The 12,463-nt window shown below is 43.8% G+C and overlaps 1 protein-coding gene across 2 annotated transcripts in view; it reads left to right on the plus strand.

Moving 5' to 3' along the window:
- The window catches only part of LOC144829326 (protein AF-10-like), a 1,339,974-nt gene that overhangs the window by 1,312,568 nt on the left and 14,943 nt on the right, over positions 1-12,463 (plus strand). For both annotated transcript variants that reach the window (XM_078688368.1, XM_078688367.1), the window contains exon 13: positions 6,521-6,609. In XM_078688368.1, the coding sequence (XP_078544494.1) occupies positions 6,521-6,585 (65 nt within the window). In that variant the 3' untranslated portion in view covers positions 6,586-6,609. The remainder of the gene's footprint in view (positions 1-6,520; positions 6,610-12,463) is intronic.

Here is a 12,463-nt window from a genome sequence, read left to right on the forward strand (position 1 = left end):
TCAAATCTTTAATGTGAACTATTCTTCCCATTGAGTTCAAACTCTCAATGTCGCTTTCTGAGAAATCTAATCTGTAATGTTTTGCAAAATTCTTTTGTTTACTCACATCGATTTCAAGTTCTGCAGCTAGATCCTCTAATTGATCATATTTATTTTTCGTTTTCCATTGAATACTTTTGCAAATGAATAATAGTTCATCATCTCGATAGTAATTTAAACTATCTGGGCCAATTGTTCCAATTATTAATTCTTCAATATTCGCTTTTAATTTGGCCACATCAAGCTTTGGTGTAGTTACCCTGACTTCAGGACTTCCTACATCTGACATAGCACCCATTGGTGTTTTTGGAGATAAATCCTCATTAAAAGTTAAATCAGGCATTCTCGATCTAGAAGTGTTTAATTCAGTCAAGTCTGAATAAAATTTTTCAGCAGGCTTTTGAATTTCTGTATTTAAAGGAATAGTTAATCCAGTTTTGTTTGTATTTCTTTGATCAAATACAGGCTGAACAGGACCTATTGTTACTGGAACTGTGACAGCTTCCATGCCTTTTGTCATTCTTTTAATTAATTCTTCTTTAGACCTTAAGTATTCATTATAATCATCATCCTCAACATTTCTTGTTTCTCTTGTATAATCTTTTGGAGGTTCCCTTGCTCTTGGAGTCATTGAAAAATGTCTACCCTCATTTCGAGCATTCTCAAATTCTGGTCTTCTAGGAGTTTCAGTGATTTCACAATTATTTGGATAAAGTTTAGGAGCTTCATTAATTGGAGGTGCACTCGGTGAAGTTTCAGTAGAAACCACCGGAGTAGACCATGATCTAGGAGGTCTCAAAGGCTGATTAGGCTGTTTATTTTTAGCAGTTGTATATATTTCTTCCATAATTGCATCCTCAGATTCACTTTCCATAGATTTTCCTGTAGGAGAACCCATTACCATTTCATGAATTAAATACAATCCTTCACTCATGTTTCCCTGTCTCCACATTCGTAATCTATCTTCATGAGTTTCTCTTTTCCATGATGGATTTTTAGAAGGTCTTTTAATTCCACTAGCTTCTCTTTGTAACTGATACATCTCATCTTCCCACTCAACTAAAGCTTCAAATTGAGTTGGTCTCGGTTTTGGAACAAGAGCATTCATTTTCTCTCGTAAGTTTCTTAAAACTCTTACATTAAATGAACCATCATCAGGCCAAGCCAAAACACCATCGTTTTTAGTATAACGTTTCCAACTGTCGAACCATAAGACAGTATGATATCCGTATTCACCTTCCATGTATGCTGCAGGTGTTTTATACTTATGAAGTAGTTTACCACCTCGCGTTTCGATTTTCTTGTCAGGTGAAAATAAATTCTTAAATTTCTGAAATAATGTTGTCTTTTTCTCAACATGTTTAAAATGATAACTCATTTTTAAAAGTTAAATTTAATTCACAAAATCGTTCGTAAAATATTTCCGGGATGTTCCGCAAAACAACCAATCCGTGCGCGAAACACACCAACAAGCCAATGGCAGTTGAGCTGTGTCACTTTTCAGCTCGACCAATAATTTTGGAGATTTTCCTAAGGACCAATCAGCTCACAGGCCGTCAGAGACTCAGGAGCCAATCAGAATACAGCTTGTGACGTAGGTCACCCAATCCCAGCGCGGCTCTGTGACGTACACAGCAGCTGCGGTTTCTCGCTTCTCACTCCTGGCGCTTACCCCTCCTTCACAAAATCTTTTCACAGCGCCATTTTAAGAACACTTTTCAGTGTAAATTAATTCTTAACAATGACTTATAAAGACAACATCTGTTCGTTTCACTAATTAGGATAGTTTACATACATTCAAGTATCCACACTTCGGAATAGACGGCGCTATTCACACTAAGGATAATATTCAATTGTCAGTAGAGTAACCTTACCCCACCCTTCAAGCAAGTATAATTATGAACTCGCTTTGCTCTGAACCCACCGCGAAGTGAAAGTTCTAAGAGTTCCACTTGAACATAAAATACAATTCAAACTCGCACTTTTACACGGAAAATTCCCTAAATTCAAACACACACGAAATCCGTACAGGACTCTCACCTGTTTATAGAAATCATGCACCGTTAGCAAAATAACGACGTTATCCGTACAGGGCTCTCACCTGTTTATAGATATGAAACATGTACCCGTACAGGACTCTAACCTGTTTATAGATAATCATGCACCGACGTTAAATTTTACCCTTCACTCAAGCTTGGATATAACTATTACTCTCATCACAGTGAGTTTTATGGAAGGCGCTTTGTCCCTATTCTCATGCTGCTTTGATTTCTTAGAAAATCCTCACTATACAAGATTCAGACCTAGCCCTAAAACTGTGCTGCTCGGCGACAACACTATGGTACACGGCGATACCTCTTGTGATACTCGGCGATATCACTACAAACGAACAGATGGCTTGCGTGACTAATTTCTCGCCACACAATCTATACCGGTATAGCTTACAGATAGGCACGAAAAACGAACTTAACGAGTGTTAAAACATTAATCCTATTTGCATACCATGACGCAATCCTTAGCAACCAACATGTTACCTTGGTTACCGCTTAGCAACCATCAATTTCTGCTACCAGATAATTGATCCAGCGGGCTATAGAAAATATATCATAAACTACGCTACCCAATTTCATAACCTATAAACAAAATTCTAAACTATACATGGACCCATTTATGAACCTGATATATTTTTGGGCCTACTGAATCAGGTGGTCAAATAAATCTATATACACATTATTTACAAACTATAAACATTTTATACATTTGCAGAAAGAATATTGTCATTAGAATAAAACCCAATCATTTAAATGACCACTATAGGCGACGTGATCTAGCTAAAGGTAACCTATACTTCTAAATAACCAAGACCAGCTTGTTTGTCAAAAGTAAGATTTTATTTTCTAAATTATGGTATATATGTTGTAAGTTTTATAAATGAAATTTATTTGCAATAAAGCAAGCATGATAGTAAGAAATAAGAAAAGTACAATTTAAGCAATTGAATCATTTTAAAGAAATTATATAAAGTTTAGCATTTCTAAAACCTATTTCCCTAACTGAGCTAAATAGACAGAAATTAAAGTAAAAGTTCTTTGAGGATTCTTACGTGCTCCACGCAAAGTCCAGCAGCACATCACCCTCATCGGAAAGTCAGAAAGCAGCAGCCAGCCCAACCCTAAGGGCATGACTTTTTATACCTTTCTACGCTAACTAAACTAGCAAAGGAAAGTTTTCAGAATTACTCGACGTCCCATTGGCTGAGAGTGACAAGTGACATGTCACCCGATTCTTAAAAAGTTCCACAAAATCATGTCTTACAAAGACCATTGTCTCTTCCACGTGAAGCCAGAGGCTTCCTGCGATTTGCAACTTTGTTTTAAGTCATCCTCGCAGCTTCCATAGTCTTTCAGTGCAACTTCCGCGGATGCCAAGTTAAGGACTGACAAAAAGTTCACTTTCGACCTTGGCCATGTCCGACAGAATGATGTCAGCTCATCAGTTTTTGCTTTGTGAATGCAGCTTCAATAAACGTTTTAATTCAGAATGGGCGTCTCGTGACTTTCTGCAGAAATTCAGATCAGCTTTTATTTTGCGACTCAAATAGCTAGGCCTCAAAAGCAGGCAACTTATGATTTCTAGTATAAAACAAACACAAGAAAAGTATTAATGTAAGAAATAAAGTATTTTCTGTATCCACCCCATGGTTTACTAATTAATTAACCCACCCGATTAATCAAAATGTTACCTAGCCATTGCAAACAAATAAAGCAGCGTTTATATTTACCAGTCTCCGTTTTTCAATGAGACCCATATGCACCAAGTATAGTAGAAATGACATCACGCAGACAAGAAAAAGCAAAACAAGCACATGCTTAATTTAAATATGCAGCAGTTAGTAATGACAAAAACGAAAACAATAAATTATTTTATTATTTTGCACGAACAAAAAGATGCAACATTTATGCACGTTTATGAGCACACATGTTAGTCCCCCCACGTGTAAAGTTTAATCTAGGTTGTATTAGCACGACATATCACAAATCATTAATAATTTTATTCATGTTATGGAAATGTGACTTTGCGAGTTTAAACAAAATTTTGTTTTCTATCTCGCTCCATCACTAACCAAAGGAATTTGTTGATTACATATATTCATTCCACTCTTGTGCGAAGCATCTGTGATTTAGCAGAGGGTATTTGCTCGAATAAGGAGGGGATGCAGTTTGTTAAGGAATGAATACACCACAAATCGTCGGGTATGGATGTGCACAGGAATTTAAGGACTGAAGATATTATTTGCCAGTGAAGAGATAAAGGGGTGTTTTGAGAATTATAGAGGGTATTATGGCAGGTTATAAGTTGTGTGAACAGATGCCACTTTGTTTGGCAGTAGAGCAAGTCAAGAGTTTCTCAAATGCCTCATTTTATGTTGATTGAGTCAGGTATCCACCAATGGGAGAAATTACCCCACCAGTAAAAATATTTGCTGCTTGGCCATTGAATGGGAATGAGAAGGCTTTAGGTGAAGTGTAACATGAAGTTCAAATGAACGTCTTGTGTAACTGAGTTGCGTGGATAGAAAAGGCCAGTAAACCTGTTTGACTCACCTTGAGGTTTGAAGGTTTTAGCAGGACTACAGATCTCGCTCCGTCATTGAAAGAAAATATGTTGTCCCAGAGTAAAAGGAGGTGATTGCAAGTAGCCCAGTGTACCAACAAAAAAACTCAAACGTTTATTCTTCAGGCAGTGGCATGCGGTCTAGGGATTGGACGATTATGCAGCCTGAAACCGACCAACTGCAGACTTTTTTGGGAGACGTAAAAAGGCATTTATTCAAGACTGCTGCAATTCTCATACAGCCTGATACAATTATTGAAAGGACATCATTATGAACAGGAGAATCTCTAACAGACTGCCGGAGGTTAGCCAAGGATGTACCCAGAAATCGCAAAGGAACATTCAATCTGACGTCACGGTTAGGTTGTATAGCTGTAGTTGTTTTAGTACAACAGAGCACCAGGCTTCCATAGGGTTGCTTTATTTACACTTGATGTGCAGACATTTATCTCTGATCATGCTGAAGCGCAAACACACTACAAAGATTGCTGGTATCGGTTAAAAAAGTGAGCTGGAATGTGAATTTGCAAGCGCTCATTGTTTGCTCAATAGTGAAACGATTCAAGTTGAAAACAAGTACACATCTTAGAGAATACAAAGGAAATTCATAAAAAGGAGGACAGTAAAGGTTTCAAAAGTTAATAAACCTGAAAGTATAGAAGACATTTGGGGGTTTATTGAGAATACAGTGTCAAATTTGCGTATCTAATCCACACCTGAACTCTGATCCAAACTATTTAACATGTTCCAGAGTGGTTAGCGGATCGCACTCTTCGGAAAAAGGGCAGCAGTTAGAGATCTTGTGAGCAGAGGATTCTACTGTGAAGATGTTTTTCATATGGAAGTGAAACATTGTTGCCTAGGTTAATGCTGACTCCCTTAGTAAATTAGCAAGAAATGCACCCAAAAACATTCCAGCGTTCAAAAGTATTGATGTATCAGTGGGAAATTCTTTACCACCGCTTGTCAAAGGTAGATTTAAGAGATGATTGAATTGAGATCTAAATGCCGAATACCTGAGTCTTCCTGTAAGGTCCAAAGATGAAGGGCACGTAACTCTGATCATTGCCCACAAAATAAAGATTGAATGCCCTACGAAGTTGTATACCGGAGATTAACTGTTGACAACTATCCCATGGAATTCTATCCAAGAAAATACATGCAACCGCATTTATTGGCTGTAAACGTTGATTAAAAAAGTATTTTCTAACTCAAAAACAAGTGACATTAAAGAGAATAGTGCTTTTCAGGATAAAATGTAAGCTATTCTGTAGCATCTGCATGCCGCAAACTGCACGAGTGATGATGCGTATCAGAACATTTTTACAGGTTTAATAAGTGATGGTGACAGTGTTAACTTGCTCTTATTGCTGAGTGGTTGGGCAGTTATGAACATGCACTCAAGTCAAGACACTCATTCATCTGTGCACTAACCCAAGCAGTCTCCAATTCATTCACCCATCAATGCCCTTACTCATTCTTCTCTTATTTTTTTATCCAAGCACTCATTATCAGTTTGTTCGTCCACCATTTAATTCATTCTCACATTTACTCACTTGCCCAGGCCCAAAACTGGAAACTCACACAATCGCCAAATAATCAAGAATGACTTTCATATTAGCCTTCTAAATGCTTGTTTTATCTACGAGTCAAGCTTGTGAATTGGTAATGCAAGTAAACGTTTTTACAGAAAATTCTGCTTTATTAAACTGGTAAACCTCACTTATCAAGTGCACTGTGTCAATCTTTTTGGCCGTATAGTTAAACAAATTAGATACAAGTAATATTTGTTCAAACTGTGTTTTATATTTATGCCATAGAATTTAATGTGAATATATTTCACCAAGTTTCCTTTTATTTATTGCAGCACTTGATAAAGATTTGCAGACAGACACACACAATCACCAATCAGCGGTGCCTCTTGTACCATAGAGTTGTCTTATTGCTTCAAAACAGGTAAGGATGTTTTGGTTTTGTTGTTTTGCTCAAGGAACTAACCAGAAAAGCATTTTATACGGGGGTGGTGGGAAAGATAAGAGAGCATTATATCTGCTGTCACATTTTAGAAGGTTGCAATGCCATGAGTATTCACAGGTTTTCTCAATGTGTATCTTAATGTATAGTCTCAAGAAGTTGTCAGAAAGCATTAGCCTTGTAATGTGCTCCGAATCCAAGGAGAGCAACACTCTCTTCTGCCCCTGTCAACACCCATCACAAACACTTTTTGAGAGTGATCACATTTAGAAAGAGATTTGGGAAAGAGTGCGTTTTACTGGGCCTTGTAAGACTAAGAAGAGATAAAGGAGGGCCCTGAAGCAGGCCTGCCTAGACATATATGCGACAAATCGAGCCCGCAGTGGCCCACCCGAATGCACCATTGGCCCACCCAAATAAAAATGCCTGGAACCTGGCCTGTTTGGCAGTAGTAGAAATTGGGGAAAGGAATGGAATGAGAGCCAATGGCGGCCACTCCATTAGGGCGTCAGAGTGCCGCCCCACTGCTTTCTCGCAGTGCGAGAAGCAGACAATAAAATGATATTCTAAATACCATTTTATTTTCCACTTCTCGCGCCACGAGAAAGCAGACTGCACTGGTATGCCTGGTTGGAGGCGGGAGCCTGGTTGCGGGCGGCCTGGTGGGCGGGTCGGGGAGGAGTGGCTTTCACCACTCTGACTGCCCTTACTGCTTGGTCGGCCCTGGGGCTGACCAAATCAGTCATGCGCACTCTACATTTTCTCTATAGAGAAAATGGCGTTCCAACAGGTGCCCGGTAAGGCGCCGCCCGGGACTCTGCACCAATCACAACGCTGCCATTGCAGCATTGTGATTGGGTTAAGGTAGGGGAGGGAGTATACATGCTTCCTTCCAGACAGTTCCAGGAAACCCTGGCGGGACTGTCACCCAGCCAGGAACGGAGGTGGCGCGAGACTAGCAAGGTAAGTTATTTATCTTATTTTCAAACACCCTCCCCACCCCACCGACCATCCCGCAGCGCAAACTTCACCCGGCGCCAACCCCTCCTCCCATCCCGCAAATCATGCCAGCCGCAACTTTCCATGTGCAGGCTGACGTACTGGCGAGCGCGAGCTGCCTGTACTGCAGAACTGTAGAAATGTGCCCTATTGTAAAAAGCTCTGCCTGCTTTCTACCAATGATTTGCCACTACAAACTTGCATTCACCCACAACACTTTGTCACTGATTTTTGGATGCAAGGTCTGTGGTAGCCCGTGTGTTTTAGGCTGGTTGATGCTTTGCATTCGATGCATTGAAATATTCTGTGTATTGAAGGTAAATCCAACTGCTAGCAACATATGCGTGCAGGTTTAACCACAAATAAAGCATGTGTTATTCCGTTTATTAGGGCTTGAATTGACGCCTACTTGACCAGCTGGGATTATCTAGTCATTACCGCGTCATTTCGCTGGTTTATAGCTTTTGCGGTTTGCACTTAGAGTTGCTGCAGGCACCTCTGTGAGAGGTCCGCACTGGTATTGTCAGCCCTGCGCTATCCTTTGTTCCCCCTAAGAGGAAGGAGAGAGCTGCAGAAGCCGTAGCATGAAACGGCATCCCCACTGATTCCTTCCTGCTGACACCTCTGTCCCTGCACAGAGACTGGTCTGCATCCCACGCAGCTATCATACCACCTGTGCCAGCACTGCCCTGATAAGATACGTGCTGACAAGTGCACCAGCAGGCGACCTGACAACTGCACCAGCAGGCGACCGCAGCACCCCGTCAGCAGGAAATAGGAGTGAAGCTGCTCCCTAGAATTTAAACTAGGCCCACCACGGGCACAAGGAGCGCTGCACAGAAACCCGCATCTCCAGCCCTAGGTGTCCCACAGCGTCATCGAGGCCCGGAAGATTGCTGCGAGAGTGAGCAGCTCATGAAAGCTGCCCTGCAAGACCAGAACAGTCTGAGGATGCCACCAGGATGACCGGGTGCGTCTAGCCCTGATGTGGCACTTAGAAGTTAACAAAATAACAAACAAAGCCGAACTGTAATCACACTCCCCGCCTAAACTCTCTGGAAACCGGTAGAGCTGGAACAGAGCCTAGTCTCCTGCTTTATAATGAGGGCGGGAGCTGTTAAGGAAAGCTGAGACTGGATGAGAGAGCATTGTATGCCCCCTGGGGTCCGCCACCCAGATGTTCTACTCGGGCAGGAAGGAGGCCGAGATCAGGGAGGCAGCATCTTTTCGGCAACAGAGGAGGAGGAGGATAAAGAAGTCGGTGCAGTTCATGCACAATGACTCAGCAGACCTGCTGCCTTTGGACGGGCTGGAAAAAAAAGGACACAGTGTGCATTTACTAATTACATCCCTCCCTCACCCTTACTTTCATGTAGGAACATCTCAATATATAGATGTTGTGACTGGAGTGGGGAAAGGACGTGTTCAGGGTGCGTGAGCACTCAATGATTATTTATACAGAAAGAGAAGACGTAGTAGCATCCTATATAAAATGGGGGGAAATTACTCTTTTATTCGTTTTTTCCTGCCTCCCTCCCATTCGAACTGTACTAAGGGGAAAGTTGTGTAAATGTAAAGCGCTCTGATACCCTATTAGGGTCATGTTTGCGCTATATAAAACACCAAATAAATAAATAGAAGAGAGACATACAAGGTTGTGCTGGTGTTTGACAGGGACATAACAAGGCAATGGACATAGAAGGGAGATTTACAGGGGTGTGATGCTGCTTGTCAGGGGAATAGAAAGGCAAATAACAATTGCTTTATTAATCTTCCTGCTTTCTCAAATTTGCTTGAAAATGCACCATTGGTCCACTCTTTTTCAAAATTTTCTCGGGGGGAAACCCCCCCCCCCCCAAACTCTCCGTAGGTTGTTCCAGATCGCTCGCTACACTCGCTCGCAGCAGTGCACTACAATAATTATTTTCGCCTCACCACTTTCAAATCTCACCAGCCGCCACTGGAGAAGACCTAGACACTGGATACAACCACTCTGCCTTGTCGCTCTACTGGGTTCTGATGTCTGCAGGTTTCTTCTAAATCTGTCAGGGCAGAGCACACTGGCGAGCGGGAAATCCGTCCTGTGAGCAGAACTTGAGTGTGTATGTCTTTTTTAATCCAGCAACTCTCGGGGCGTGGCTAGCAGGCCATGTGAGCAGGAGTGCTCTGCTCGAGCTCCGGCGCCGACTGGGGCTAAATCCTGTAATTAATTGCTCTGAGGGCCCCAGGGACCTCAATTCTGGAAGCGGAGTGCATCGAGGGACCCCCGGTGGCCTCGGAGCTGGTCGGCTGCCGAGCGGCGTACACGTACCCAGACGATTATGGCTGACGCTACTGGTAATTACAATATCATAACATGGAATGTACGGGGCCTGGGGGCAGTGCAGAAAAGGCATAGAATACACTCGTTCCTGCTTAGACACCACACACACATTGCCTTCATTCAGGAGTCCCACCTCACCGCCTCCGAGGTCAGTAAGATGCGGAAAAAGTGGAGAGGCACTATTTTTTCGACAACTTACTCCGCCTTCTCTAAAGGGGCAACAATTTGGGTTTGACATGGCACACCGTTCACAGCACTAGAGAAGCGGGTGGATGACCAGGGCTGATACATCTTCGTAAAGGGCACTTTAGATGGTACACTGATGATCCTGGGCTGTGTTTATGCACCAAACTTTGATCATGAGAAATTCCTAGAGAGAGTGGGCCTGGCATTAGCGGACTGGGCGGACATCCCTTGGATCATAGGGGGGGACTGGAACATGGTCTTAGATGTAGAATTGGACAGGTCACACACCCCCCTACAGATGGCAGGAGTATCCAGGTTGACTGACTTGTTCCAAACATGGGCAGCGGGCTGGGGCCTGAGGGATGTATGGCGCGCACTTCACCCAGAGGACAGGGAATATTCCCATTATTCGCATATTCATAGGTTACACACTAGGATAGACAGGTTCCTATGTTCCGATTCAGTGGTTACGATGGTAGATACCCCCGAATATTTGGCCAAGACTTTCTCTGATCACCGACCTTTAGCATTCCGTCTTTTGTGGGGTAGGGTTCCGACTCCGGTCCCCACCTGGCGCCTTGACCCGCGCCTGCTGGAGGATGGCCCCTTCCGGACTTCTTTGTCTGACACATTGGTCAGCTATTTCGCGGACAACTGGGACTCCGCCTCCACCAACTTGGTGGTGTGGGATGCCATGAAGGTGGTGATCCGTGGTGCAGCGATAGGACAGCTAGTTGGTGCCCGTCAGGAAATATACCAGAAGTTATGCGATATAGAGTCCAGATTACAGCTACTGGAGAGGGAGGTGGGGACTGACCCTACAAAGCAGGCAGACTTACAAAGGGAAAACCTAGAACACGCGGATACACTAGAAACGCTCCAGGTCATCGATCACAGGGAATACCTTCGGAGACGGCATACGGAGGCGGACCGATCGGGGACACTGTTGGCCCGTCTGATAAGAGATCGCCCGGACACTCCGGTGGTTACCCAAATTCGAGCTCAAGACGGTACCCTGGTGAGCACACAGAGTAACATTAATCGAGCATTCTGTGCTCACCTGACTGAGTTGTATGCCCGACCTGCGCAGGAAGATGTAGGCCAGATGTCTGATTTCCTGGCCGACCTCTCCTTCCCGACACTGACCGTAGGCGATAGGAAGGACCTTGAGGGACCCATAACGCAACACGAGATACGTGCCGCTATTAAATCCCTTAACCGCAATAAAACCCCAGGGATGGACGGACACCCTGTGGAGTTTTACGCAGCCTACTCCGACACCCTGGTGCCTGTCTTAAAAAAGGTGTACCGGACGGCGTTGGAGGAAGGCCATCTGCCTGACTCCACTATGCAGGCATTGGTGGTCTCATTGCCAAAGCCGGGTAGGGATCAACTTGACATGTCCAACTATAGGCCCCTATCGATGCACTCCACCGAGTACAAAATCCTTAGTAAAGTAATAGCCCAAAGGCTTCAGGCACACCTCCCTACCTTAATCCATAGAGACCAGTGCGGTTTCCTCCCGGGTAGGAGTACCTCAATGAACACGAGAAGACTGCATGCTATCATGGCGACAACCCTACAGACCCTCCCTAGAGCAGGATGTATAGCTTTGGACCTAAGGCAGGCCTTCGATTCACTGTCCTGGGCCTTTGTTTCCGACCTTGCAGAGGTTTGGGCTACCAGACCCCTTCATAGCATGGATCCGACTGCTCTACACGGCACCCACGGCTCGAGCTTGCACGGGCCGACACATATCAGCCACATAACCGGTGTACAGGGGCACCAGACAGGGATGTACCCTGTCTCCGATGCTGTTTGTCCTCGCTCTGGAACCCCTGGCCATAGCACTGCGCGCGAAAGGTCAGAGGGGTATCCCGAACGGAGGCTCATCTTACCTAATATCTATTTATGCGGATGATATTCTGCTATATCTCCGGGATCTGGAGGCGGATCACACGGCCATCCACGACATATTTCAACACTTTGCAAGGGTCTCAGGCCTAACCATTAACCCGGAAAAATCCAATGGTTTTTACTTCCAGGACATCCCAAACCCTGATCCCATCCCCTTTGGAGCCCACCTTATCCCAGTGGCCCCGACTACGTTCAAATACCTGGGGATCCAGGTGTACAGAACACCTGAAGACCAGATAGACGGAAACATCAAGAAGGCTATCACGCGGCTCCGCAGCTCGGTGGGGTTCTGGACTGCGTTGCCATTATCGGTGATGGGCCGGATCGCAGTTTCCAAAATGGTGATGCTTCCCAGGATACTGTACTTCTTTGTCAATCTCCCGGTCAGCTTGCCCCAGTCCATCTTTGACA

This window comes from Lissotriton helveticus, chromosome 4_1 (assembly GCF_964261635.1).
Source record: "Lissotriton helveticus chromosome 4_1, aLisHel1.1, whole genome shotgun sequence".
In the NCBI taxonomy this organism is placed as follows: Eukaryota; Metazoa; Chordata; class Amphibia; order Caudata; family Salamandridae; genus Lissotriton; species Lissotriton helveticus.